This window comes from Nuphar pumila, unplaced genomic scaffold (genome assembly GCF_984573655.1).
Source record: "Nuphar pumila unplaced genomic scaffold, dmNupPumi1.hap1.1 HAP1_SCAFFOLD_586, whole genome shotgun sequence".
Lineage (NCBI taxonomy): Eukaryota > Viridiplantae > Streptophyta > Magnoliopsida > Nymphaeales > Nymphaeaceae > Nuphar > Nuphar pumila.
The window spans coordinates 24,626-51,529 of NW_028323407.1; the positions used below are offsets into that span (position 1 = coordinate 24,626).

General features: G+C 53.7%; 4 protein-coding genes across 4 annotated transcripts; 1 reads left to right on the forward strand and 3 right to left on the reverse strand.

The window, feature by feature from the left end:
• Positions 1–7,957: 7,957 nt before the first annotated feature.
• LOC149810010 (uncharacterized) lies at positions 7,958–11,193 on the reverse strand. The gene is made up of 3 exons (XM_089994470.1): positions 10,063–11,193; positions 8,965–9,297; positions 7,958–8,749 (listed from the first exon to the last, which is right to left on the reverse strand). The coding sequence occupies exons 1-3, from the start codon at positions 11,191–11,193 to the stop codon at positions 7,958–7,960; spliced, it is 2,256 nt and encodes a 751-aa protein (XP_089850596.1).
• A 910-nt stretch (positions 11,194–12,103) lies between these two features.
• On the reverse strand, positions 12,104–14,731 carry LOC149810011 (cytoplasmic tRNA 2-thiolation protein 1-like). Its single transcript, XM_089994471.1, has 5 exons — positions 14,660–14,731; positions 14,417–14,580; positions 13,778–14,104; positions 13,121–13,377; positions 12,104–12,387 (listed from the first exon to the last, which is right to left on the reverse strand). Exons 1-5 carry the CDS (start codon positions 14,729–14,731, stop codon positions 12,104–12,106), a joined length of 1,104 nt encoding a protein of 367 aa, XP_089850597.1.
• A 497-nt stretch (positions 14,732–15,228) lies between these two features.
• LOC149810012 (cyclin-dependent kinase C-3-like) lies at positions 15,229–20,047 on the forward strand. The gene is made up of 5 exons (XM_089994473.1): positions 15,229–15,553; positions 16,063–16,378; positions 16,915–17,112; positions 17,349–17,644; positions 19,941–20,047. The coding sequence occupies exons 1-5, from the start codon at positions 15,229–15,231 to the stop codon at positions 20,045–20,047; spliced, it is 1,242 nt and encodes a 413-aa protein (XP_089850599.1).
• A 22-nt stretch (positions 20,048–20,069) lies between these two features.
• Positions 20,070–23,918, reverse strand: LOC149810013 (DNA polymerase I B, chloroplastic/mitochondrial-like). Its single transcript, XM_089994474.1, has 8 exons — positions 23,598–23,918; positions 23,303–23,467; positions 22,789–23,064; positions 22,136–22,360; positions 21,348–21,635; positions 20,603–20,872; positions 20,235–20,309; positions 20,070–20,138 (listed from the first exon to the last, which is right to left on the reverse strand). Exons 1-8 carry the CDS (start codon positions 23,916–23,918, stop codon positions 20,070–20,072), a joined length of 1,689 nt encoding a protein of 562 aa, XP_089850600.1.
• Positions 23,919–26,904: the final 2,986 nt, after the last annotated feature.

Here is a 26,904-nt window from a genome sequence, read left to right on the forward strand (position 1 = left end):
TGGTACTGATGCACCGCTTCCATAAACTCACGATTGTACTGTCCGCGAGTTTGAGGGGAGAACTGTGAGTTCTGACCACTCGAGCAGTTGTGATAAGCGGGTAAATTTGAAGGTGGCGGATACGTCCATGGCTGCTCTACGCACACCTCCTCGAGCTCATGAACTTCTCGTCGTACTTCGGGCAATGCCTGACCTTGCAAGGTCGTCGGCTGCACAGCCTGTGCCGCCTGTGCCACAGGACCTGGCAAAGCGCTGGCCAGCTTTGCTGCAACAGCGGAGCGCGGTGGCTCTGGGCTTGTGGACAGGTTTGGAAACACTGGTGCGTCCCAGGATTGGCGCGTTGCTGCAGAGGCCGGAGACAGCGGGAGCAGAGAGTGAGGGCGTAAGTTAGGGTTGCGTTGGCAATCAGACGGCATGCTGGCATGGGATACATGCGCTGGAGACGGGACGCCAGATCTCCCAACTGGAAAGGGGGGGGCGTGGGGATGGGAAGGGCTGCTGGTTCGAGAGGTGTGTTTCGGGCGAGGAGGCGCGGGGCTGACTGTACTAGACTGCATGTTGTATGCGGCTGATGGGATTTGGGGTGACGCGGCAGGCGCTGCAGGGAGCGATGGCCTTGGCAGCTCTGGGGCGAGTTGTATATCGGCGCCATTTGCTGCTTGCTGGCACGACACTGGCAGCGCTTCAGATGCTGGGCCGCAAGTGGAGCGTGCAGTGTCTCTCGCGCAGGAGCAGCCTTCGTGGGGTCCCTTGTTGCTTAGTTGGCTCGGCGATTCTGTCTGGAATATTGCATCGCTTTGTGTGTGCTGATCTCTCGTTTGCAGCGCGCAAGGTCTCTGTCGCGCTAAGGAAGGTTCAGTCGGTGAGCTGACTGGCCCGTTCGCTACACTTGGAGGCGTGGCTTCTGTCTGCTGTTCTTTGGTTTCCTTGCTTGTGGCAGGACTTGCGCCCCCGAAGAAAGCATCCTCCCCGGGAAGCACGGGATCTGGATCAGAATCGTTACCTCCAAGTGGAGCTTGATGACCCTGCAAGGGTGTACCTCCAGGAGCATTGGCAACCGCAGGTAATCCAGAGCTGGCTTTGCAGCCAGGAGCACATGCCCCTGGGGATCTGGCAGCTTCAATTTGCAGGGCTGGTCCTCCTGGTTTACCAGGAGGCGAAGCTGCTTGGGTTGCGATGGCGTTATGATCAGCTTGCCAGTTATGCGCTGATTGGTAACTCGAGTTGAGCTGCCTGTCACCCACTCCGCAGTGCTCAGGCATGGCATCGTATTGGTACGCTCCATGCGCTTGCTGAATCCCCCACGCTCCCGGATGGGGCCATGCTGCATTGTGCTGACCTGCATCGCCAGCGTAGAGTGTGTTCCGTTGTCCCCAGTCGGCTGCATGTGCAAAGCCCAACGGCGCAGTGAGTCGGTAAGCGCTGGCTGCATCACATCCGTGCTGGGGCTGGTGACCTGTGCACGGACCTGGTTGGCTGAAGACCATCGGGTCCTCCACACCTGGTGGCATCATGTGTGCATCAGGTTGCAGCATTTGACCTGGATGTCTGGGAAGGGCTGGCTGTTGCATGTATGAGCCACTGTACGAGAACTGCGCCGTGCGCACAGGGCCACTTGCCAGGCCGGCTGATGGAGCATTTGCACCAACAAATGGTGCCCAGGCGCTCGGGCCTCCACCCGAGGACCCTGGAGGAGCGAATGATGCAGCCTCACGGCCGTGTGCAGGGCCTGGTGGGCCGCGCTCGGCCTTGGGAGGGCTGTGCTGCGCGGAGGGGTGGTGTTTGATCGGGCCGCAGGGGGGGGAGCGACTGCGAGTGGGCGAGCCAGCTCGTATCCCAGCCTTCCTGAAAAACGTCTGCAGTGCTTCGTCAAGCTGAGAGCTGACGTGCCTCGCCGCACGCGCCATCTGCGACCCTGGGGTGTCCAGTGCAGCGCAATGCTTGTCAATGCCGGCCGTGGTGCCTTCAGGGATGTGACGAGAGTAGGCGGGATAGCGCGCAGGGTGCATGTGCTTATCCAGCAGCAGGCCTTGGGGCATGACTGTGCGTCCGTGCCTGACCGGACTTGCCCTGGGCCACGCATTTGCCCATGGGGTTAGATTTGGAGGCAGCAGTCCGGCAGGGAGATGGTTTCCCCAGAAAGACGGCGGGAAGCCTTGAGCTGCCAGCATGTGCATGTTTTCGGCGGCCTCCGTTCCCTTGTCCCTCTGTTCGTTTGTCACACCGCTGTTCTGCTCACCCTCTTGAGCTGGTAGTACATTAGCAGAGGTGTGCGGACCAGCAGAGCCATTTCCTTTGCTGATAAGGAAACGCAGCATGTGCGATGGAGGGCAGTCAACAACAGGAAGCTGTTTCACTTCGTCCCAATGCGTAGCTTTGGGTTCGATCATGCTGTCCCACATCTCCGGCAAATAGGCAGGGTTGGGGATGGTTTGTGAGAATGGCTGGAGTTCGGAATCCACAGGGGATCCGGGAGCTGGCATGAAGCCATCCAAAGTGAAAGGCGGCAGCACAGCAGCAGCAGTGGGGAGATTCAGTGCTGCTTTGCTGGCAGGAGTAAGTGAGGAGGGGGGCTCACAAGCAGTGGTCCGGAGCCTACTTTGATGGCGGTCTTGTTAGCTTTCTGGGCCTTGGCTTGAGCCATCTCTACCATGGCGTTGCGGATCTGCAGGTGGTTCAAACCTGGTCACAACAATGCTGTAAAAGACCGACAGATCACCGCACAATTGCATTCCCAAGTTACCTACACCTGGAGCCAAAGTCATACACATGGACTTGGTAAAAGGACACCACCTCGTTTATGTTCCGGTCAGTTCAAAGTAGGTGCTGAGAAGTGCAGTGGCTTGTCCTAGGCACAGAGTGATAGATGACGGATAGACTCAACTGGCCCTTGTGGACACTGTTGGTGGAAATGTTTTGGTGACCGTCGATATTTCATTTTTCACCATTCATCTACAGATCCTTCCCTCTGATGGCATGCTCAAGTCACAACAAGAGGCAACAATCGTTCGTGCTTGTGACCTGCATGAACCAAAGACATGGCCCTTACACGGTTGCCTGCAGTTGCCTGGCGTGAGTGCGTCCTGGGGTCCTGCTTGGAAGGGTTTTCTGGTATCGGTCAAAAGTGCAATCACAGCACATTCACAAAAGCGCAACCACAGAGGACGTCGCACAGTGATGCTCTTCTGCAGGAACTCCTCAGCCAAAGCCAGCTTCTCCGCATTGCCAGCTTGCTTTGCTTTTGTCACTTCGGCTTCTAATTCCTTGATCTTCTTGTTGAGTGCGTTGTGCTCCGTCACAAAGTTTGGCTCTGCAGCTTCCGAGGCCTCCTTCCACATCGTGTCTCCCAGCCAGCTCCGCATGTCCTGAAAGCTCCGAGCCACTAGCTTCTTCTTCTCCTCCACAACAGCCTTTTGTTTCAGCTGGTTCCTGCAACGACCATGCTCTTGGCTTGAGAAGCAAATGTTATCTGTGTATGTGTGGATGGATACAAGTAGTTGTGCTGGATGGGAATGTTTTCGAAACACGACGTGTTCCGGGTAATGTGAATGTCATTTTGCATATGCTGTTCTGCAACACATGCTCTGGCATGACAGTTGCATGACACCCTTGGTTGTTCGGCCGCCAGTTGCCCTGGGACTGCAACTTCCTATGAGACATCACATTGACATTGCCTGGTGCATCTTTAGCAAGGCTTCTATGAACACGGACCTGATTAAAGATCAGGGAAGAATCGCGATTAAAACCGATTAAAACCCACAGCCTTCTTGATGGCCCCTAAACCCTTGCCCCGCTCGTGGCTGACCATGTACTCGTGAGTGCCCTCAACTGAAAATGAAGAGAAGCGTTCTTAGCTAAGAAGAACACGGCCCGCAAGAGAAACAAGGAGCGAGGTGAGCGGCAGTGTTTCACCAGAATGCGGCTCGACCCCAATCCTGTCCAGGAAAATTGTCCCAAACTTCAAGTATTTTCAGCAGTCTGGACCCAAGCCCAGGCGAGCGGTGCCACGAGAAAGCACATGGCACGTGATCCCGTTATTTGACACAAGTTACAGTTACATCATGAGCTGAATCGACATAAGCTCGGGTCCAACCAACAAGTGCCGCAAAAGAGGGGTAACACACAAGCGGTAAGCATGCACGTCGTCCGTGAGCCGCTGTATCCGGGAGACCGAGGATACGCCGTTCCTCTCCTGCAGCACCTGCGCCTTGGCTTTTGCAGCAGCCTCCTGTGGAGTCAGCTGTCGTTCTTGGCGCTTCTCAGCCTCAAGCAGAGCCACCGCGCTGCTTGGCACAACTGCTCTGCTGCTCTCTGACTTTTTTTCGGCCACGCGCAAGTCCCCACTCTCGAGCTTCGGCGCCGCTGACACAGCGCCTTCCAAGGCACTCTGGCCTGTTGTTGCGACCTCGGGGTTTAGTGGCAGTGGTTTATTCGGTGGACCTGATGGAAGACGAGCCACCGCTGCAGTGCCTGCGAGGGATGTTGATGCAGTGCTGGACGCTGCTGTTGGCGGGGGGGAAGACTGTTTCTGCGAGACTGTCTCAGCGTGTACGCCTGTTGCTCTTTCAGTGCGAAGAGATCCAAGCTCTTGTGCGGGCCTTTCGCTGGGGAATGTAGGTGGAGCTGTAGAGGGTTGAGAGATCGGCAATGGAGAAGGGGACACGGCGGGCGGTTGCAGGCGAGAGTCGGCAGGTGGGCTGGATATGTTTCTGCCCTGGTCGCTGTTGGCAGATGCTGCAGCAACGTGTGTCGCAGGAGAGCTGGCTTCAGCCGCACGCGGTTTGCCTTGTGAGGTAGCACTGTGGGATGCCGATGCCACACCTGTGCTGGTATCCTGTGCATGAGGAGGACGATCAGGAGAGACGCCCAGAGAAGAGGGCTTCTCCATGCTCTCTACCACAGCAGCTCCGGCGTGAACTTCACTCCCAGAACTGGCTGCTGACTGTGCAAGGCCTGTCTGTCCCGCAGCATGTGCCCCCCCGCCTGCCAGCGATTCCAGCGAGGGATGAGCACTAGGCTCCAGCTGATCAGGGCTGCGTGCCTCGTGCACTGGACCACCGAAGTGCGATGCCGGCTGTGACGAGGGTGGTGCCATAGGAGTTGCAGACTGAAGCGCAGCAGCGGAGTTTGCAGCATTCAATGGAGGAGACAAAGCAAGCGCCGGCAGCGCGCTTGGGATGCCTTGAGTCCCTGAAGCAGTGGCGACAGGGAAGGCTGAAGCTGCAGAGGTGGTCTCCTGGTTGCAATCTGGAGAGGCACTGCCGTGAGGGGTAACATCAGATTTCGTTATAAACGGCTCAGTAGACTTTGCTTCTGAGTTGCCCAGAGGAGGCTTGCGAGCTGCTGTCTCTTTGTGCACGTCTCTTTCACTCAAGGGCGCGGGGGGCACTTCTGAGATGCTGTGCTGTGTGCTGACGTCAAGGCCTGGCCGCGTCAACGCAGACGCCGGCTGCCTTTGCGTGTCTGAACTGAGCCTGGCTTGCTCGTCTTTCGGGTGCGCAGGTGCAGTTGACTGTGTTGCAGATGTAGGGGTCGAAGGCTCCGACACACCACTTGTGGGTGCCGAGGTTTTTGGCACAGCAGGCTGCATGACTGCAGTGCCTGAAGAGTGAGGCCTGCCGGGGTAAGCATCATGATGCTGAAGCGCTTGCGCCTTTGATGAGTCGTCTACTTGCTGCTGACGTTGCACAGCGGCAGGGCTCCCAGGAGCGTCCTTTAAGACATGCTCTCGTGGGGCGACTTTTGGGGCCGAGCCAAGCTCTGCCTGCGACGGCATCCGCGCCCCTCTCTCTGGTGTTTGAGATGGCTGGAATGTTGGCAAGCTGGCAGTTGAGACACTTGGGTGAGTAGGAAAGGACACCACGCTGGAAGAGGCGGACCCTGGCCTGTCGGGGCTGCTGCTTTGGCTTGGAAAAGCTGCGGTATCTGGTTTGGCGTGCTCTTTATACTCCAGGGCCATGCCTCGGTAGGGGCGGGCTGCTGCGATGCGCAGCGAGTCCTCGTCATCGCTAGAGGGCGGTGGGGGCGGCGCTGCTGCACTGAACCGTGCGTTGACTCGTGCCTTTGCAGCATCGTTGCGGCCGAGGGAGGTGTGTAGTGCATCAAAGCGCTGCGATGGCGACCCATATCGGCGGCGTGTCAAGGGCGGTGATGAAGATGCATACACTGCATCCGGCACTGCCACATGCTGCTGACCTGCATCGATACGTGGCTCGTCTGGTTTTGTTGTTGTTTCAAGGATTTGAGTGTCTTGTTTTGCTACATGGCCTTTGCGAGCCGAGCGTCTTTGAGTGCCAGATATTGGACAACCAAGGAAACAGACGCTTCACGGTAAGGGTGCTCAACATAGTCTGCAAGACTGTGGTCGAAAGGAACATTTGTTGATGTATTCTGTGCAACAGACGATAATGTGTCAGTCTGGTTCTTCTCGTAGATCATGTACACGGTACCTTTCTGGATTGCAGCGCCCAAAGCTGCATGTACTGGAGAGAGGCTCCGCTGAGGACTGACGACTGAGTGAAGGGCACCTGATTCCGAGGGCATGCGCACGCGCTTTGGATGAGAGAGGTGTCCGAGCGAGTTTAGCAGGGGTGAAGTCGTGCTGGAATGCGCTGGCGAAGCAGATGCAGGGGGTGAAGGTGACCTTGAAGCCGGCGGTGACCCAATCCTGTGCTCCTTTGCAGCCACCTCCTCGCTGGCCTTCATTGCTGCCTCAACGTACCGCAACGTGGCAGGGTCCAATTGTCCATTCGGCCCTGTCTTCAAGTGCAGGAGGGCCTGCAACACCCCACAGCATCCACAATTCGATGTAGTGAAAATGAGTGCAGTTGGTGTTCGTTTTGGTGCATGATAGCGTTTCGCTTGTGCCAGAGACAAGTCGCTCGACTGGACGCTGAAATGGGTCTGCTTGTGCGTACCTGCATAAGAGGAGGATGAAGACGAGCCAAGCGCCTCAAAGCTTCAACTGTCCGGGTTCCTGCCTCTTCTCTGTTCGCGACCGCATTATCTGCCACGAGGTAATTAGGCGAGTGGTTGTCACGTCGCTGCTGAGGCTGGGTTTGGCCCTGCCACCAGAGCTGCACATGCTGTTTCTCTCTGCATACGGACACAGAGTGTACAATGGCATCATTATATCAAGTATCTTCGTAATGTTTCCAATCCTGTCACCAACCTCCTAAGTATAGCCAAGTTGCAGAAGAAAGTTGCACGACACTTCCCAATAGCCAGGTAATCTGAACTCACCTGTCATTGCACTTGGTTGGCCGACCCTTTCGGAATCGCTCAATCAAATGAGATACAGATGTTCCCTTCGACGGGCTGGACATCGGAGAGTTCTGGGCCAATTTGCGGGCTTCTCAACATCAAGATGTATTCACCCAATTGACGCTGAGCAGAACAGAAACATATTCTCGTAACACAGGACCAGTAAAGTAACTCATTAATCACTTTCAAATTGCATGACTTTCTGCCCATGTATGCATAGCATGTGAACTGGCCGTCCGCATGGCCGCACATCGTGTACCCACAGAAACAGGATCCGTGGCAGGAAACCGCCCTCCAGATGGCCCAGCCCTCCCGTCGGGCTGATGTCAACAGAGAGCAGCAATACCAAGCACTTCAGTACGAGGAGACACGCCAGAGACAAGGAATGTCCATGCATAGACTGAAAAGGATGGAACACTCCAATCGTTCGCACGCAGCTGCATGTCTGGCAGCTGGACAGTACACACAACTGGAGCCTGGAAAGAAAGGCCTTCGACACAATCGAGACATCGATCATCCACAAGCATACCCACCCCTCTCATGCCACGTCGGCTGTGACATATGACCTGATCAGTAACTACATGTCTACTAAACTCGGTACATTCCCCGGCCTCAGTAAACAACGGCGTTGTCAACGCAGCTACAGTCATGTGTCTTGAACATCTTCAGCATCCACAGGGAGCTTGATGCCCCATCATGCCCAAGAGGCCGCTAGCCGGGCCAGGCACCGAGTCAAACCGACGGCCGACCGTAGCAAATTCTGCACCGCCTCCATGTCAACATCCACCGGCTTGAGGTCCTCCGACACCCCAGCAGGGTCTGCCGGCGCTGTGGAATCTGCTAACTGCCGATCAAGCTCGCGCATGTACTCATGCATGTATCCCCTTTCTCCACACCGCCCTTCTCCATGCAGTTCTTCTCGCGAATGGCGTGCTTCCTCTGTCTCACCCATGTTGAATGCGTTGCATGACTCTGCAGGCGGAGCCCGATCTTTATTGGGTGCATCATCCTCATCACCGGTGACTGTGCTCTCCGAATCGGTGTCATCGGAGTAAGTTATGTTTGAGTCGTCGTCGTCTGAATCACTCAAACTGGCGCCCACGTTTGGCAGCGGCCCGCAGACGCCCTGCAAATTGCTGAGTAGCTTCTTGACGTCCATGGACACTGGGCCTTGCCGGACCTCTGCTCCCCCGAGGCTGGTGGAGCCTTGGATGAATCGTTTAAGCTGAGCAGAGACTTCGGCTGCATCCAAGGCCTCCTCAGCGCTGGGGATATGCGAGGCTGCGCGTTCAGCTTCAAACTTGTCTAACCTCTCCTTCAGCTGCTTGTGCAGCCACCTGCGCCCACGGCACCCTGTCATGCGGGCTGAAGCAGGTGCATGCGGCCCAGTCAACCGAAGCAATAGGCATATTTGTATTCTTTGGAAGTGGTGGCATCTGACTACTACAGTTGCTGCAATGCCGCTTGCAGGGTACTTTGCAGACTCCTGACATTGTGGCATACATTACTTCGTGACTCATTCACATCGGGCACTGGCGACGCCGAGGACTACTTTAGAACATGTATATTCATCCAACTGCATGCTTACAACTGCAAGCTCACAAACATTGCAGCGGTGGATCTGAGCTCTGTATGATGATGATGTATCTTTTTGCAACACTGCCGCATCCTCATGGTCATATCGCCATCTATACCATTTACCGGACAATGACGTGCAAAGAACTCCTCAGTGAAGCCAGTGCCCTGTACGTGTGTGCCACAATATCGGGAGCTAGCCACGCACTCGTCATTGTCCTCAGCTTGCCCAGCGCTGGCTTGCAAAGCCGCTTGGTCCACAGGGCACCGCAGCAGCTCCGAAATGCGCTGTGTGCGCTGTGCGTCCCGAGATGCCGTGCCTGGCGCGAAGCACGCTTCCGTAAACGTGCGTTCCAACTGCGCCAGCAGCCGCCTGTGCTCTGCCGAGCCGTCGATGTTGTCGCCGAAAAAACCCTTGCTGCGAAGCACATCAACGTACTTCTGAAAGAGCTCACTCTCCTGCAGTCAACAGCAATCGTTAGCACTTCAAGCCAAGCCAACACTGATGAGATGGTGAGAACGACTCATAATCTTCACGGACCTCAAATCACGAGCATGCACAGACCGTGCATTCGTGTTCCACATGCGCTGTCGGTTTCTGTGTGCACTTCTCTCTATGCGATGCAACAATGGGCATGGCGGAATGGCTGCGACTTGGCTGGAGACAACAGCATGAGAGCTGTGTGTCTCCAAGCCGTATGTGTGGTACTTAACGGATGGGACATGATCAATTTTCCACCCATGGGTTCATGAAAGGCAAACATTAGCAAACGTCATGCTAGGAATTTGATTGTGAGCCAGCTAGCGACTGTCTTGCCGTCCTATGAATTTGACCCAATGAAAGGATTGGGTCAACTTCACGCAAGGTGATAATCTCGTTAGAACTAGGCAGAGATGATCTGGGCGGTGCAGGTCTTGAACCCAGGAGCCACAATAGTCAATCTTGAACTTGAATGTGGTTTTAGTGACTGTGGACACAACAAGACCGCGTGGACATGGGCATTCCAAATGTGGCCTATCAAGGATTGCCGTGCACCCATTATGCTCCTGAATAGTGCTTGCATGATGCTGTTTTGTTCGTTTGTGGCCATGACTGCCAGAACCAAAATTCAGAGCATGAGAATGCTGAGTTTATATCAAATCACTCATAGATGGACAAGAACTCCGACCTGGAAAATCGCAGTTCCATTGAAACATCTACTGCACATGTAGAGGGCTGCGCACCCGCTTGCTGGGGTTTTGGGACGACGTCCGGGGACCAGTTGTGCTTTCAAGTGGCTCGGCACCGGAGTTCCGTGCAACAATTTCAAGCCCAATGCACAGCTTGACGCCCAAGTTGCCAGCACGTGACAACGGACTGTGAAGGGGTGGCATTGACCAGGTTGGAGGGGCAACGAAGGGTGACTGGGCAAGGGCAGCATAGTGGGCGCGGTTCATGCGCAGCACACAAGCATGCTCATCCCGCTGCGGGAAGAATGCGTGAGTGGCTGCAGCGCGCATTTCGTCCGGGTCACGCTGTACAAATGCGTTGACGGCTAGCGCTGTCAGTTGAGGCTCCGTCAGCAGCACCATGGCCGCTTGCGCTGGGAGTAAGACACGTGCAGAGTGCATTGCGCGGTACGCATCTGCCGGATACCTCCGCATGTGCTGCGTCAATATGTGTTCCTGTACTTTCGCTGGCGCGGCTGTGCTCTTTGTTGGGTCGCGGACAGTCGTGAGCGCGAGGCTTAAGGATGTGATTGGGGCAGGTATTTTGAAAGCGCCTTTCACAGGTATGAGATGCAGGTTGCCATTGTACACCCAGACGCGGTTGAGCGCGATGTCGTCCAGGGTTCCGTACTTGCTGCTGTCCATCCAGCTGGGGATGTGATCTGCCGCCTCAGTTGCCAGGAAGTCAATATTGTTTTCGTCCCGGATTCGAACAGCAGCCCCACGGATTGCCGTTGTGATGCAGCTGAGGAGGAAGACAGTGAACCGGGCGTCGTCATGGTTGCCGTCGTGGTGCAGCTCGGCCCACGCGACATTTGCATCCGTGCTGTCGGAGTGGAGCCATGGGCACGGGCGATGACGATGATCCAGCAGGAAAAAAGAATCGCGTTGCCAGATGTAGGAATGCAGGAATGGCGTCACAGTAGCGAAGCACAGGGCGATGTCATCTGCACGACAGCCAGGAACACTCACAGGGTGGCTTGTGATCCGTAAGACACCGTGAATTTGACAGCCTACGCACTTAACTACATCCACCAGGGTTATTGATGGATCAGCGACATGTGTAGACACAGAAGCAAACGACTGCGCTCGCTGGATTACGCCTGTGCTGCAGTTGCTGCCATTCCACCGCTCTGTGGAAACCATGAACACGTGGGCACGAAATGTTACGGTTTAGAGATGATACTTGTGGTAATAATTATACCGTCAACACCGACTTGATGTATCACATTCGCCGAGCAACTCGAACATGTCGTCTTGGACCATTCACAGCTTGAACAGAAGACAAGAGCCTTACCCACGTGGTTCAAATGGATATCAAATCTTAAACACTCATCGTTAACTGGCTGAGCATCGTCAACGAGGTTGTTGAGATTCATTATTTTCGTTGCGATGAGCAACGCCTAGGAGGCATTGCTTCAAACAACTGAACTCGGGCAGTCTGGCACACTCAGTAGTCATACACAATATCCAACTCACGATGACCAATGCGCAAACCACATGCTCGTTGACAAGGCCCTTCAGGGCACCTGCAGAACCGCGACACGTCCGGTGCTATCTCGAGATAGCAGCCGACAAGACGCCTCGCGGCGAGGCTCGCCCGATACGATGCTGAGTTTTGAAGGCGCTTGGCCGTCAATGAGATATTCCTGAAAGTTTGAGGCTACAGGAGGCTTGGCAACTGAAAAGGAACTGCGTGCAAGAGCTAGAAATCGTATCAACATCAAACGCAAGTCCCACAAAACTGGAAATGTCGGTGCAGTTATATACTCACAGAACAACCCGATGGTAGGGATAAAATACTGGGGTCTATGGGTTGAGACCTACAACCCCCAGAGAATCTCATCGCATCACTCCGATTCCAATTCCTGGAACATGTCCCGTTCTGACGTCGTCCGCTTTGGGTCCATGTCGCTGCATGTGGACCGCAAGCCTGCCGCAAGCGACCCTCTGGACGTCTGCGGGATGTGAGACGTCTGATTGGCTTGCAATCTCCGCAGGCTGTGGATTGCAAGCCAAATATTGAAGCATGCGTGTATTTGCATGTCAACAAGCTTCAACAGCTCCCACAGAACTCTGCTGGGTCGCCACATGCGCCTGTGGCAGGCCCGCCCTGGCAGGCCTCCGGGTCACATTCGCATGCGCCCTCCGCCACTGCTGGTCTGTCCAATTGCGGCGTGGTGCCCTTGCCAGGCTTCGTGTTGCGCGTGCGAGCGACTCCATGCCTTGGATTCCCCGAGTTGAGACCTTCTAGCAGCATGCATGCCTTGCACACCGGTTGACTGCTGATGTAGTCACAACGTATACATTTTCCCGGTTGCGGAGCATTCTCCATGGTTCCTGCAATCAATCGATCTCGTCCTTAATTTATCAGGTATACAAGACAAGCGGAGTAAAATAGCACCAACTGCATCAGCCACACCGATCTCGCACTTACTTTGTCTTTGAATACTTTATGGCGTGAAACAACGTAGACGGGCCGAGCAGCGCAGCATCGCTCCATAGCCACACCTGTCTCATGGCCATCATGCGACGGCAGCACCAGCGGTTTTGACGATCAGGCTGCAATGCACACACTGTCCCTCACCTCCGTCAATTGCGGAATAGACAGGCAGAGCACTACTGCTTAGGCTGGACCCTTCTCTCAACTGTCCTGTGAGGAATTGCGTTATAGTGAGTTGCAAATTGAAGTATCTCATGATGCGCCAGTGGATGTCCAGGAGTGCATGTGCAGGTTGCTGCTCAAAGCTTGTGTCCCTTGTGGGATGCTGTGTGCAACGCTTGGGGGGCAATTTCGTAGTGCCATCGCCGCATCGTCAACAACTTAGTGAAAAGCGAGGCTCAACGGCATCCTCAGCAATGCAAAGTTGAAACAAATTAAACACAAAGCAATGCTGTTTCATGGAAAAGGTTTGGCATACCATTGAATATCTCGAGATATGTAGCACACATGAGGACATGTCATCGTCTAAAAACAGGCTTCCGTGTGATATGGTCACACATGCAACTGACACCACGCGCAACTTTCTCCAGCCAGAATGGGAGGACTGCATGCTGTGACGGATCTGCGCACCTTGGGGTAGTCTGAACTCCTCAGCCGATCGTATAAGGTCAATGATGGCAGACGGGCGAGCCAGCTCAAGGTCTTTGACAAACTCCCGAGCAAACCCTCGTGCAGCGAAGGGAGCGTAAGTGCACTCTGTGCTGAAGTAGTCCAACTTTTTGAAGTATGCGTACATGACAATTTCTTTCTCGTAGGTGTACTTAAAAGGCTTCACACGCGGCAGTGGAGAGTCCTCGCCTGTTACGATGTTTGTACATCTGCCCAACCTGCACACGCATCTTGTGTACAGCGTTCTGCATGCACTTATGCTGAAGAGATCGACTTGTTGTGCAGCCAAAGCAGTCATCAAACTCTCACCAGCAGCATCCTCAGAATTGAATTGACATCTCAGAATACATGGATTTCTTCAGGTGGAGTGCGTCCCCTTGCTGCAAGAACTCGTGTAGCAGGCTGCCTTCTATCGATCGTAAAGGTTTCGTGCTGAACGCCGCCAGCTCCTAACTGCCTGCAGCCTGCCGGATATGCCGAGCGACATTTCATGCAAAACTTTACTGTCGATGTCAGCTTCGCTGCATCCTGGCACATGGAGGGGAAACCTGGTGATCAGGGTCGGTCGCCAATGGTAACATGCCAATATGATACACATCTCTTGACAGCAGGCCATACCTGGGTGTATCCCCGCGTAAAATGTTGAGCAGGACAGTCTCAGCAATGTCATCCGCGTTGTGGCCTGTGACCACCTTGTTCGCACCCAACATGACTGCCCCTCTGTCCAAGGCTTGCCGCCGAAACACGCCACAGAACGTGCAATTGCTCTTTGTCCCGATCTCCTTGACGATTTCGTCCATGGACCATCCATACAACTCCTTGTACGACACTACCTTTAGGGGAATGCCGTACTGTGCCTCGTTGCGCTTGACAGTCTCAAGGCTGTCATCTCGATAGCCACTGATCCCTTCGTCTATCGATAGGAGCCATAAATTTAAGCCATAGCTGCGACATGTGAATCAATGTTAGAGTTGATGAGCGCTGAAAGCCGCTCCATTCATTGTTGCAGCTTGTATAGCGTGGAAATGGATACCAAGGAACAATAAAAACGTAAATTGACAATATTTGCATCACAAAGTAGTACCAGCCGCAGCCGACACAATGCAACCCTGAAATCGTATGTATCGTGAGATCTAACCCTGTCGAGCAGCGACAATTGCGTCTGATGTTCCTTACATATCCTCGCAATTCCATCTCATTCAATAAAGAGTCTATCATTCACCTTGTTTATACAGAGGATGCATGCAGAAATCATACTTGTGCCTCGCGTTCAGCGTACTGAGGATGTGTATCAACACGGTGGAGTCCTTTCCGCCTGAGGCTCCCATAGCCACCACTTCGCCTGGAGAAAACAGCTTGTTGTCCGTTATTGTCTTGTGAACTTCATCTTCAAGTGCTTGGTAAAAGCACTCCTTGCATATCTACAAAACAGCCAAAGTGTCAGTTCCACGTAGGCATGCACGTTCGCCGTGCTTGCAGACGATGGCCAACACGACTTGCCTGGTCAAAAGTCTTCGGCCGCTTCAAAGCTGCGGGCTTGGCCTGGCAATTAACGCACATCTTGCGTGGCATGCTTCCCAAGCTGCTATTATACAGCAAAACATCGACGCCTTGCGCAGGCAGACGTATACTGATATGAAATTTACGACATTCCATGTCAAGCAAATGCAACATATTGCACTGATGGAATGTCGCATTGATAGCCATGCATGTCCATCCGACAGAAACTGCCGGTGGCGGGAAACCTATCCGCATGTTGCATTCGCTCTGTGTCAAGGTCCTTGACGAGTGATTTGAAATGCGCACTCGTTGTCTCATTGCCAAATGACATTGTATGTTCAAAGAGCGGCTATGCGGTGTCAAGGCTCTGCATGAATAACCAGGCTATCGATGTAATACATGTTCCGTGAGCGCCCGTGAACACTCTACATGCATGTGTACTCTGATACAGTGATTTTCTTATAGCATCGTATGATGTTTACCATATGAAGCACTTCGGCTGGGTGTGTGGTGACTGCGCTTGCTGGTTGAGCGCTGGTTGAGCCCTCCACAACGCGCACCGTCTGGCCATGGCATCCGAACCCGTCCCGTGGCTCAAGTACGCTGGGAAAATTGAACTTGATACTGGCGAGGACGAGCAAGATGAGTTCACCATTCGCAATGTGCATGCTGCCTTCAAGAAGGTTAAGCAGCTGGGTCAGGGGACGTATGGCAAGGTGTACTTGGCCAAGGATAAACAGACGGGCGAAGAGGTGGCTTTGAAAAAGATTAAACTCGAGGCCAGTAAAGAGAAGCGTGAAGGGTTCCCAATCACAGCGATTCGGGAGATCAGAGTTTTGATGGCTCTTGATCACCCGAACGTCATCGAGCTGAAGGAGATTGTGCGGTCGAACGGTGCGTCATGGGAAAGACGATGTGCATTTTGGATTCACGACGCCATATACTTCATGACTGCAATTTGGCACAGTTCATGCTGATATGGCTCTAGAAGTGAGCTGGTTCTCACGAAAACCCTAGCGTGCACTTGTTCACTGTCTCTCTTGCCCTTTTTTAGCTATTGACAGTGGATTGTAGCTAACAATATGGGAATGGATTGAGGCAAGGTCAGAGTGCCTGAAACATGTGTGGCCTGTGGTTGTGGCCGTGGAATAGCTCATTGCACCTGCCTGCAAACGAGTCCAAGTGCCTCCTTTCAGGCAGCAGTGCCAGTGGCGGCATGGTATCAGTATTTTAAATAAAAGTTATCAAGTATGGCAACTGTATGTGACTGACAGACATGGAGCACATGCCTGTGTGTCTACTGTGTGTCTACACGATCATGCGGAGCATGTCACACAGAGCGCTACAGACGACCAAGAACACAAACATCCTGTCAGTGGATTGAGGTGATGGTTGCGGTGCAGTAACTCACAACAATAACTTCAAGGGCAGCATATACCTGGTCTTCGAGTACATGCAGCACGACTTGGCGGGGCTGCACGAGAGGGTCTCAAAGAACCTGGACCCTTCCATGGTGAAGTGGTTCATGTTGCAGACTCTGCAAGGCTTGGACTACTGCCACGCGAAATTCGTGCTGCACAGGGACCTCAAGACCAGTAACTTGCTCATCAACGACGATGGTATTCTGAAGCTTGCAGACTTTGGCTTGGCCAGACCTCGTGTCAAGGGCGAGCTCTCGGATGGGCAGCTTACCTCGCTCGTTTGCACTCTGTGGTATCGGTACGATAGCTATCACACCTGCAGAGAAGGACTGTGTGACAGTGGTTGAGCGATGTTGCTTTTTCCGGGTCTGATACAGAAACAAATGAAGTGGTGGTCGAGAGGGACGGCCAACATACACACTGGTTATCATTGCACACTGCCGCAAGGGAAGTTTGTCATGTTTGTTTGTCGAGCATGGGGAGAATAAACAAGGTTGATTTCATGCTTCTGCATATCGATGACACATGTTTGTCATGCATGCCAATCGAATGCAATTTGTGTATCAAACCTGGTCACAAATGTAAACAAGTCCAGTTGCGGTGACGATACCAAAGCTGCAGTAAGCAACCATCGCCGACAGTTATTGTTCATTCATCATCATCTTGTATGAAGTGATCGTTAATCGGCATCGTGGCACTGTAGCTGGCAGCATTTCAACTGCATGCATCATCAGTTCCAGAGTACCTTCCAGCGCTTGAGCTGCTCGCTTTTGAGTTTCCCCTCCCGTCACAAGGCAGAAGCTTGCAGTAACTTGATCCCATCCCTGCATGCAGACCGCCAGAATTGTTACTAGGCTGCACGAAGTATGGGGGCGAGGTCGACATCTGGTCCAGCGGCTGCATCCTGTATGAGCTGTTGGTGGGCAAGCCTCTTTTCCCCGGCGAGAGCGACGCTGGGCAGCTGGATATGATTTTTGCCTTGCTCGGCACTCCCACGCCTGAAACGTATCCCAAAGCTGCGGGGCTGAAATAGTGAGTTCCCATCCTCCGCATTCTTGAAATCGTCCTTCCTTTGGGACTGTGATTCAACGCCGTCTTGCACAGCGCTTTGCCACGCAGTTTGCGTTCTGGGTGTGTATCCCTGACATTGCATGATTATTTGGGCAGAAACGGGGGTCGAACCCCATTCCCCGGCAACCCCGGCAACGCTCTGACTGATTTGGGGAGTTATGAGTGCGCACGCGCAGCCATTGGTGAATGATGTGCAGTTGGGGGTCCGTGATTCAAGGCAAATATACCAAGAACAAGCTCCGAAGGCACCTTGAGGACAAACACCTCACTCAGGATGCATGTGATCTGCTGGAGGGCATGCTGCAGCTCGACCCGGAGAAGCGTCTCACAGCGCCACAGGCGCTGGCATCCTCGTACTTCCGATGTGCACCTCTGCCGATGACCACCGAGGAGTTCCGGCACTCCAACTTTGCTCCCTCGCATGAGTACATCGTCAAGGGCAAGGACAAGCGGAAGTTGCAGGACTCTTCGGATCGCGAACCCATGTCTGACGGTGCGGCCCTCTGCAGACTTGGGCTAGGGTTACGGCAGGACCATTCATGCTGTCTTGACACCGCAGGGATGAGGGATGCGTATGCTTAACTATGGCATAACGTTCGGCTGCGGTGACCGACGGATGTAGCGACCACTTTGACCGTGCCGAAGGGTCTTCTTGGACGGGGCATCACACACTTGGACATGATGCACGTGACATGACGCAATGGGCTGTTTGAGTTGCGAGCGATGCGGTGATGTCGTCTGTGTAGCTGTGATGTCGCGAATGTCTTGAGTAACGTCATTGTAAGGCACACAGTAGATCAACGCAGCCGGCGCGGCCTTGTGCCTTGGGTGATGAAGATGATGTATCTTTTACAACACTACCGCATCCACATGGTCATTGGCAACTCCAAGAACTACTTGGGAACACTGCAACCGTTGCCATCACCTGAGGCAAGCGTACCTGGACCAGCCTTACCTACCATAGCCTGACCTGGGTGACTTGAGAGTATGGCCTGCAATATGCCGCCCGTCTGACCTTGCTGCTACCTGTGCCAGACACTCGTTGGAACCAGTCAAACAGGATTTCACTCACGGCAGCAATTGGCGTTCCTAGTTGTACGGTGTGTAGGGTTGTACCAGGTCGTTATTGGCTGCCCATTGTTGGATCAGCACCTACACGGTCAGATGATGAAAATCAGCATTTCTGGTACCAGACATACGCTTTTGTACAGGCTTGGCAGTGTTGCGTGCCCCGCTCCAACTTTAAAAAAATCGTTGCGAACTTCATGCTTTCATCCTGCATTTGTGCGGCTATTGACTGGGTCGTTTGGGTTACTGGCACCTAGACGATGGCTAGGCAGTACAATGACACACACATTTTCCCAGTCGCACAGATCATCAGCTTGCCGCAATGTCAAGACCGCATGAATGGCATACATGCAATTGAGGTGTTCGCTTTTCTCTTAGGCCATCGGCTTCCTGCGATTTGCCCAACGGAAGGTCTTGACAAAAGCGTTCCAATGTAGACGGTGCACCTTCGCCCTCGTTCAAGAAGCACAGATCGCAATCCTACGAAGCGGGGAGAGCAGATGTGTTGCCGCCGCAAGTTCCGCCGCCGCAGCCCCCAATAATGCAGCGCCCCCCCCCTCCTCAGAACCCCCCGCATCGAGGGATGCATGGGGAAATTGACTTGCCGCTGCCGTTTGTGATGTCCCCCCCCCCCTTCGTTGCCTCCCTCGCATGCCTTGGCGCCTCCGGCCGGGCATTTCCCCCCAGGCATGCCTGTACCCCCACGAAGCGTCTCGGGGGCACCCATGGGGCAGCACCCCCTTTCGAGGCCGGGGCAGGTCCCCATGCACCTGGTACCTGGCGCCATGCGGCCTCAGGCACCCCAGCCCTTGCCTCCGCACATGCGTGGACCAACTCAGTGGGATGCCTGAGCGCGACCTTGACACTGCTATGAGGCTCATGTTTGGACCGAAGCACCCGCATGGCTTATCTTATTGCCAGTGCTTGCCCTCCCCACCCTGGTCCGTCGACGACCCCTGCGATGTTTCGGACTGTGCCTATGACGTCCATACCTTTGACCATTAGTAATGAACAAACTCAACGCTTTGGGAGAAGCAAACCCTGATTACATGCTTTCCTGGCTGCTTCATGTCACCAAGCAAATGGCTGCCATTTGTGCGGTGATGGTAGAGGATTCCATACACCCTGTTGGCAGATTTGTAACCCGATGAGCAAGTTCAGTCGTACTAAGTGGCTGGATGACTGGCAAGCATCTAGGCTGAGTTCCGTTGTTATGGCGAGGAGCCATGCGCCGATCGGACTGCATGTCAGTAAATTCATGTGTGGACATGATCTACACACAATAGTCGGGCATGATGATGATGATGCATCGCTGACGTTCAATGAGCTGAATTGTTTCGAACGTGGATACTTGGTTGCTTCTTGCCTGAGCCGTAGTTCTCGCTCGTATCTGTGATGTCATGACCATACATCTCAACATCACCCCATTGGCAACTCCCAGCGCATCTTGGGAATCAGTGCTATCATGTAATGTCAAACTGCGAGCTGTTGGCATGTGACAGCGCAAAACATCCGATGACATGGCAAACTTCATTGAGTATGGCTCGATACCTGTTCCAACCAGTGCTACCCACTCCACAACTCGAAAGCCACCCCTTATCAAACCCTTTCCATAACACTAGGTATGCTGCCCTGACAGGGCATGCCAACATCGCACGTGTTACATATATAGCAGCATAATGTACAAGCATCAAACCATGGTCACGTTTGAAATTGTGCAGAAATCAAAGCCACCTTGTGCAAGCAGTCCCCCGGGACGGTGCACAGCGACAAACGCCAGCAAGACAAGCTGGTAGTTGGCTGCAAAGAATATGCAAGACTCATTTGACGCGTAGCAGTGGACGGTACTTCTACTTGGCCTCATACCAAGTATCGGCAGAGTTTGCATCAACAGTTAGGGCGACCAGCAGAGCGTTGTGGTAAATGGCATCCCATTTTGACTGGTGTTCCTTCCAGGAAAATGCCCCGGCCTTGCGAAGCTGAGTCATCTCGAACAAAAGAGCCCGATCCTTGATAAACGGCTGCTCCATGCAAGTTACGAGGCGTGCCTGTGCCTCCTCTCGTGTCTCCTCAGGGCCCTCAATGATCACCTGCATGCAAGCACTAGACATCTACATCGTGTTCATCATGCCATGCTGAAGCACGAAAGAATGACTGCTGCGCACTGGTGTCCGTCTACTGGACCAGCCTTACCCTGCCCCCGAGCTCCTCAAGGATGCAAGCTGCAGAGCAAGCTGGTGAATCGCCTGCGAATTAACACCCGTCTCATCGCGTGCACTGTCCTCGCGCAAGTACCGGACCGAGCAACGGTGCCGTAGTCTGGCAGAGCTGCGGGTGGGCTAGGAGGGCACGGGGGATGTGCACAGGGGGGTGGGGAACGCGCCTCATCATGCACTTGGAGCAGGATGTGCCAGTTGAGCTCTTGCAGGCGGGGGTCGTGGTGAACGCGCTGCATCGCTGCCATCACGACGTCTGCGGCAGAGCCCTGTACAGGCGTGTTGATGGCTGCGCGCTCCGCCTTTCCCCGCTCCGCCTGGCCCTGCTTCTTTGCGATGCCCAGAAGGTTGCGGTGTCGGCCCATCATCGTCCGCACTCGATGTTTTGGCGCATCTCTCCTGGCCTCTTCTTTCGTCTGTTCCTGCCACGTTTGCACCTGCGGTGGAACAAACACCTCTCTGAGCAGCAGAGGCGGCGAATGTGGTAGATCTTCTGGATCATTTGCCCCAAATAGTACTTGGAGTTGCCCATGTCCATGTGGATGCGGCAGTGTTGCTACAAAAGACGTCATCATTTTGTGGATTTGTTGCTGACTCTGTAGACTCTGTGCTTATAGCACCGATCGACAGCCTTACTGAGCGCTCGAGCTGTGCTCAGACACCGCTGGACAATGCCTTTACAGAGGCGTTGTGGCAGCCTTGACATGCATTCACACCTGATCGTCGTGCCTTCATATGAGGCGGCAACTTTATGGTCTGGGACGCTCACTTCAGCTTCAAAACATGCATTACCAGGATGACCTTGACTGAAACCGTCTCAGGGATCCACAGATAATCAACATTTGCTGTGAATACTCAAGCAAACTTTACATCAGATGACTGGTCTCCCGCGTTGCAATAACGGGAGCACACCTCCTGGCGGGACTTGTACCACCGGTTAACGGTGGCCTGGGCCTCTTCCTTGGATACGCCAAAATCCTTGGCCAGGCCAAACGCTGTTTTGCCGTACGCAATACTGAAGTTGAGAATCTTGGCTTTGCGACGCTCATTGGAATAGAGGTCCTTCACGAGTGGAAGGTCTTTGCCCTCCGGGATGTCCATCTTGTCGTAGGCCACCTCCCCGTTGTCAATCTTCTGCTGAATGTAGTCAAACATGCCGGCCGCAGTCCGGCTGTGGAAGTCTCCCCCCTTCTCAAATGCCTGCGTGCGTTCTCCACCAACATTGTCAGAGATGTGACCGCCCTCCGGCGTCGATTCGGGCCCCTCATTTCACACTTCAAAGGCACAAACCCCCTCCACACGAACCTCCACCCTTTCAACGACGGCACAGAGGCTGCCATCATGCCAGTGCAACGATTGCTCAGCGAACTATCAAGATCGTCCTGTTCGGTCCATGCCTCTTCTGAACACGTGTGCGAGGCTCGTATGGGTTTAAAATGAGAAGGATGTTGAGAGCCACCAATCAGGATGTCCCGAGAGCACTCTCAGCCATGCTGAGAGGCCGATTCCAAGTCAATCTCACAGGCCGTCCTTCATTGCGTTCTCCTTTTTTGGAAAAGCAAGACAAGGCACAGGCGATAAAAAGTGGTCCTGATCCACGCAATTGACTGGGTACACTTTGCATCATGCTTCTCACATGTGTTACCACCAGCACCCCATGGAATGCATTCAGATTGCCTGGGTATGCATTCACCACGCACCTCAAGCATGGGCTTGCAGTCAGTCATGTGAGCGAGGATGCGAAGTTCCAGCTGACCGTAGTCCGCCACCACTAGGGTCCGCCCCGGCTCTGCCCTGAAGGCTTTCCGGATGAAGAAGCGGTCCTTTTCGAGCGCAGGCTGGTTCTGCAAATTGGGCCGGCAGCAGGAGAGTCGGCCGGTTTCTGTGTTGATGTTGATGCTGCAGTGCACTCGATTGTCCTGCAACTTCCCTTCTGTCGAGACACGAACGGACTTGAACTGACAAAGCTGACCAGGTTCGCTGATCTGAAATGATGGTGGTGCCTGTCTATGATGGTGGGGTTATTGGCTGTCCATGCAACACAGCAATGCATACGGTGGATGGCTGGTGACTATCAGACAATCCATGTATGGCCGAACACTACTAACGCCACCATCTGACTGACTGCTATGTGCCATAACCCCTAATCCCTAAGGGTTATGTGCATGCAGAAACGCCACCACGCATTTGACGACAGTGCTCGCCTACAATACAGTCAGAGTTGCATCCAAGTGGACGCTGGCAGTTGTAAAGGCAACAGCGATCCCACGCTGCGGCATGATACTCTTGCACGTCTATGAAGTAATCTGCTCGAGAAAGAGTAACTTTCTTGGTTTGGTTTTTCTTTTCGCACCTCTGCCTTGACGTCGTTTCCCTGCAGCGGGACGATGAAACTCGCCAGCAGCGTCTCAATTGCAGAGATCTCGATGAGCGCTTCGACACCCGCGCATGCCTCCAGCCCTTCCTTGTGGTCGTCAAATGCAGTGTACAGCGAGCCAAGCTTGAGCTCGGCACACCGCTTCTCACGCTCCGCAGGCGACAGGACAGAAGCCTGCAGCAGCACCGGCCCAACAGTCCCAGCAGTCTGAAGTAGTGCTGGCCCAATAGTGGGACGCAATGGATGGAAACACTGTGATATGCAGGCGAGAGGGCAGAGCACTGGTGTATTATTGGGAAAGGTATGCAGGGTATATGGGGTCGAGACCTGACAAGTCGAGGACTCTGTGGGTGCCCCTCGAAAGCACTCAAGATAGCACACTATCAGCAGGTTGGACTATGTGGTTCACTAACAGAACAGAAAACATTGTGTGTTTATGCAGCGCAAGACAGCAGTTTGTTTTCAAGCGCGCTCTTTGAACCACATGTGCCTCAGTGCTCCACTTTGCCATCCACAACAACATCAAGTGCTCCATTTGCATGGCCTGTGTTTGGACAGCCATGGCCTGAACATGGCATGCTTTCCAACCTTGATACGATGCTCCACAGACGTCCCTTACTGTCTCAGCAAAGACCAACATGGCCTGCTTACCATCCTTTGCAAGAGACTCAGCAAAGATTACTCATCATTTACAGTTTAAAAGCTTGGAGGAAAACAATATGTGCGCAAAGCTGCATGTCATTCTGCATGTGCGTTGCTGTCGCAGAGCGAGCAAACGACCGCACCTCGCTGGCATCGTCATCCTCAGACGGCTCGTCTTCATCAAGAATGCCGTCAGCGAGCGCCTCCGCAGCCGCGGCATGACGAGCGTGCACGTTGTCAGCATCCAGCTCTAGCAGAGCCTTCTTCGCGGCGCCAGGCTTGCCGCAAAGCACGCGGAGCGACGCCGCAGAGGTCATCGGCAACCCAGTGGCGGCTGTGACAAGGGCCGACTTGAGCGCCGACCCCTCTGGCCAAATGCACCTGAGCTCGAAGTCGAGCTGCTTCTTGGCCTTGGGCACATGGGGATAGTCCGGGTTGTCCGCCTTGAACATCCGAACCTGCATCCATCACCTTTCTCGTTTGGCACCCCTTGAGTGTTAACTAAGAAAACCAAGCAATGATCCTGTCAGATCCCATGATTGATGCACGATAAGAATGCTCACGAAATAGCGTCGCACATTCTTAGTTCTTACCACGCGTACATCTGTCATGTGCATTTGACTGCACTGGTGAACTGCCTGCGACTTCTTTGGGTTCGTTACACAAACCCCAATGAACTGCTTCCCATCCCGCATCCAATCATGTGACGCTCGCATGCATTGCAACAGGCCACGCGTCCAGGACAAGCTTCAGAAGATAGGAGCGCACCGTGGGCACCGCAGGAACTTCGGTAGTGGACTCCGTGATTCCTTCGCGCAGCTGGGCAGCGGTGGGCTTCTTCTGGACGGATTTTTCAGAGCGGAAGCCCCCGAAAAGCAGGGTCTGGATCTGCGTGGAGGAGTTGACGTTCATGCGCTGTGCAGCATCGGGGCCGACGTACTTGGCCACCCACGTCCTGAATCGACCTTCCGCGTTTTGCAGTGCAGCCTCCGCCAGCTTCTGCTGCTCTGCTAAGTGGCCCTTGTCAACGTAAAACCCTGTCTGCAACACAAACGAATTCTGCGTCTTCAGCACACTTCTACGGATAGCGTGGATGCCTAGCAATACACCCAGGCAGCTGTCATGTGGGATGCTAACCATTGCAGCACGGAGAGCAGCCCTTCGCACTCCATGACTTGTAGAATCAAATGGCACATGCTGTAGTTTTCAGATGACGTGTTGGTGCGAGCAGCATGGAGCTACTAAAATATTCAAAAGGTTTCATTGTTAGGCTCGGAGTTCGGCATAAGTTGTAACCGGTAATCGTAAAGGAATTCGCAGTTGAATTTTCTTGTTACTTTTCCCCTATGCCGCATGGGGTACGGTGACCCAAGCAAAGACACTCGGTGACCAGGGGCAAAATTTAAAATTAAGACGGCTGTACAATACAAAAAATAAAATTCTGTTGGATCTGAGAAGAACCAGCAGTAGGAAAGCTCTACAAACTATGAGGAGCAACATCCAACAGGATGATTTGCGAGGTACGACGTCCATGTGCGGTGGTGAGTGAACATACTCATTACATAGATAAGAGCAAGAACTACAGCTCAGGCCATATAGACAAACACTGCTGCAAACATATACATCATCATTATTACATCACAAAGATGGTGGCACGAAAAGCCATCATCATCAGCAGCAGCAGCATCACGACACATCCAGATCACAAAAAGGTAAATTGTCGCCCGAAACAAGGCACCTGAAGCAGGGACACTGAAGGGGAGAAGAACAACACACGCGACAGTGAAGCAGAGCGACGCATACCTGCTCCATGCTGGTGAGCAACTCGCCGAACGGCCGCCACATGTCGAGGTACAAGTCCCACTGCGAGTACTCTTGGTTCTTGAGGCGCAGGCCCGTTGCAATGGCAGGGTCCATTCTGCAAGGTGTGGTCTGGAGGTGGGTGCGAAGGGCGTGGTACAGGTCCCACGTGGCCTTAGCATCGAACGCCGAATACTCCACCCAGCGCCACTTGACAAAGGGGTCGTCGGATGTCTGCACAGTCAGTCTCGAAGGCTACTCAGTAAAGGGGATGTGTGAGCACAATCAAAGCGATGATGAGATGGTCAATCGATTGGCGACACTGGGCTGTCCAACATGTCATCGCATGGCAATGGAAGAACATTGTGAAGTACACAGATTCCCAAATTAGTTCTTGAATCTTAGTTGTTAAAGTTGTCAAAGTCCATGTGGATGCGGTAGTGTTGTACAAGATCTATTCTCATCATCAGCATCATAGCACCACACGCGTCAGGCACGCAGCACACTAGCCTGTATCCACAGGCTGCCGATGTAAAACCTAACGAGGCCTAAATGACAACCTCTTGGGGTAGCTAAAGACAAGCAGCTGCATGCAATAAGACCATCCAGGAAGCTCTGGATCAGGACCAAGTCAGGATCAGTGTTCGCCAGAAGGGGGTTCAAACCCCATTTTGTCCAGAACATTTATGCATGTTTGGGCATGTGGACCTGAAAATTGACAGCTTCTGGTGAAGCACTGGTCAGGATCACAATTCAGACAACTCTGAATCAGTCGGACCGTGATGATGATGCATCGATGGAGAACACGACCGCATCCACATGGACATCAGCAACTCCTTGAGGCGCGTGAAACGCACCTGGATGTCATGGATGCTGGGCAACTCGACAAGGCTCTTGCTGGGCTTGCCGCTCTTCATCATCTTCGGAACGCTGAAGAGCGACTTGAGGCTGACCTTGCTGCGCTCGAGCACAGCGACGTTATCGCGCCCCATGACCTCAGGGTCCCCAGAGAGGCTCTCCAAGGAGTAGTTCTTGATGCCCTTCCGGCCAGCGTCGTTGAGGCGTGCCATGTGCAGTGTGTCCCCAGCAAAGCCCCCTAGCTGCAGCCGCCGAGGCTCTGCAATGCCGCTGCCCTCCCAGTCGATGCCAAGCGCGTGTCGCTGCAGCACGTGTCTGTCAAAGCCGTAATTGTGCCACACCTGCACACCGCGGCAACTGTGTTTTCCTGCTATTCCCCATCCTCGAGTAAGCCTGTACAGAAGCGTATGTCTGGTGCCAAAAGTGTTTGCGTATGCAAATGTGTAGGTTCTGACACCAGAGATGTGCAGCCAGCATACGCTTCTGTACAGCCCTATGCACGATGTGAAAGTAGATGAAGTGAACAATGCATGAAGAATTCCCAAATGAGCGGCTTGGGAACCACGCCAGCTGGCCTCCACCATGAAACACGGTGAGAGACGCGTGCGTACCCAAGGGGCTTCGGCCTCAGGCCCAGGCTGTAAACACCAGCTCATACGGTGTAAGGAACTAGAACTAGAGCACAGCTCAGTGTCTTAAGTCCTTGAGATAGTGAGGAATCCTGTGCGTAAAGTTGCCGAGGCATTGAGCAAGCGAGCTGCAAGCAGGTGGTTGAACTGATGTGAGCCAAAG

What these genes read in the sequence shown, in the direction of transcription:
- LOC149810011 (XM_089994471.1), bottom strand. Translation starts at nt 14,731, where the DNA reads ATGCCACGCAAGATGTGCGTTAATTGCCAGGCCAAGCCCGCAGCTTTG. An exon ending in GGCCGAAGACTTTTGACCAG is followed by an intron (nt 14,581 to 14,659) that starts GCAAGTCGTGTT and finishes GCTGTTTTGTAG; the next exon opens with ATATGCAAGGAGTGCTTTTA. An exon ending in TTACGCGGGGATACACCCAG is followed by an intron (nt 13,378 to 13,777) that starts GTATGGCCTGCT and finishes ATGCGTGTGCAG; the next exon opens with GTTGGGCAGATGTACAAACA.
- LOC149810013 (XM_089994474.1), bottom strand. Translation starts at nt 23,918, where the DNA reads ATGCAGGTTCGGATGTTCAAGGCGGACAACCCGGACTATCCCCATGTG. An exon ending in AGGATGACGATGCCAGCGAG is followed by an intron (nt 23,468 to 23,597) that starts GTGCGGTCGTTT and finishes TCTCTTGCAAAG; the next exon opens with GATGGTAAGCAGGCCATGTT. An exon ending in TGGCAAAGTGGAGCACTGAG is followed by an intron (nt 23,065 to 23,302) that starts GCACATGTGGTT and finishes TGCATATCACAG; the next exon opens with TGTTTCCATCCATTGCGTCC.
- LOC149810010 (XM_089994470.1), bottom strand. Translation starts at nt 11,193, where the DNA reads ATGGTTTCCACAGAGCGGTGGAATGGCAGCAACTGCAGCACAGGCGTA. An exon ending in CCCAAAACCCCAGCAAGCGG is followed by an intron (nt 9,298 to 10,062) that starts GTGCGCAGCCCT and finishes TGTTGACTGCAG; the next exon opens with GAGAGTGAGCTCTTTCAGAA. An exon ending in TCTTTGCACGTCATTGTCCG is followed by an intron (nt 8,750 to 8,964) that starts GTAAATGGTATA and finishes CCACAATGTCAG; the next exon opens with GAGTCTGCAAAGTACCCTGC.
- LOC149810012 (XM_089994473.1), top strand. Translation starts at nt 15,229, where the DNA reads ATGGCATCCGAACCCGTCCCGTGGCTCAAGTACGCTGGGAAAATTGAA. An exon ending in GTTTGCACTCTGTGGTATCG is followed by an intron (nt 16,379 to 16,914) that starts GTACGATAGCTA and finishes CCCTGCATGCAG; the next exon opens with ACCGCCAGAATTGTTACTAG. An exon ending in TCGCGAACCCATGTCTGACG is followed by an intron (nt 17,645 to 19,940) that starts GTGCGGCCCTCT and finishes GAAATTGTGCAG; the next exon opens with AAATCAAAGCCACCTTGTGC.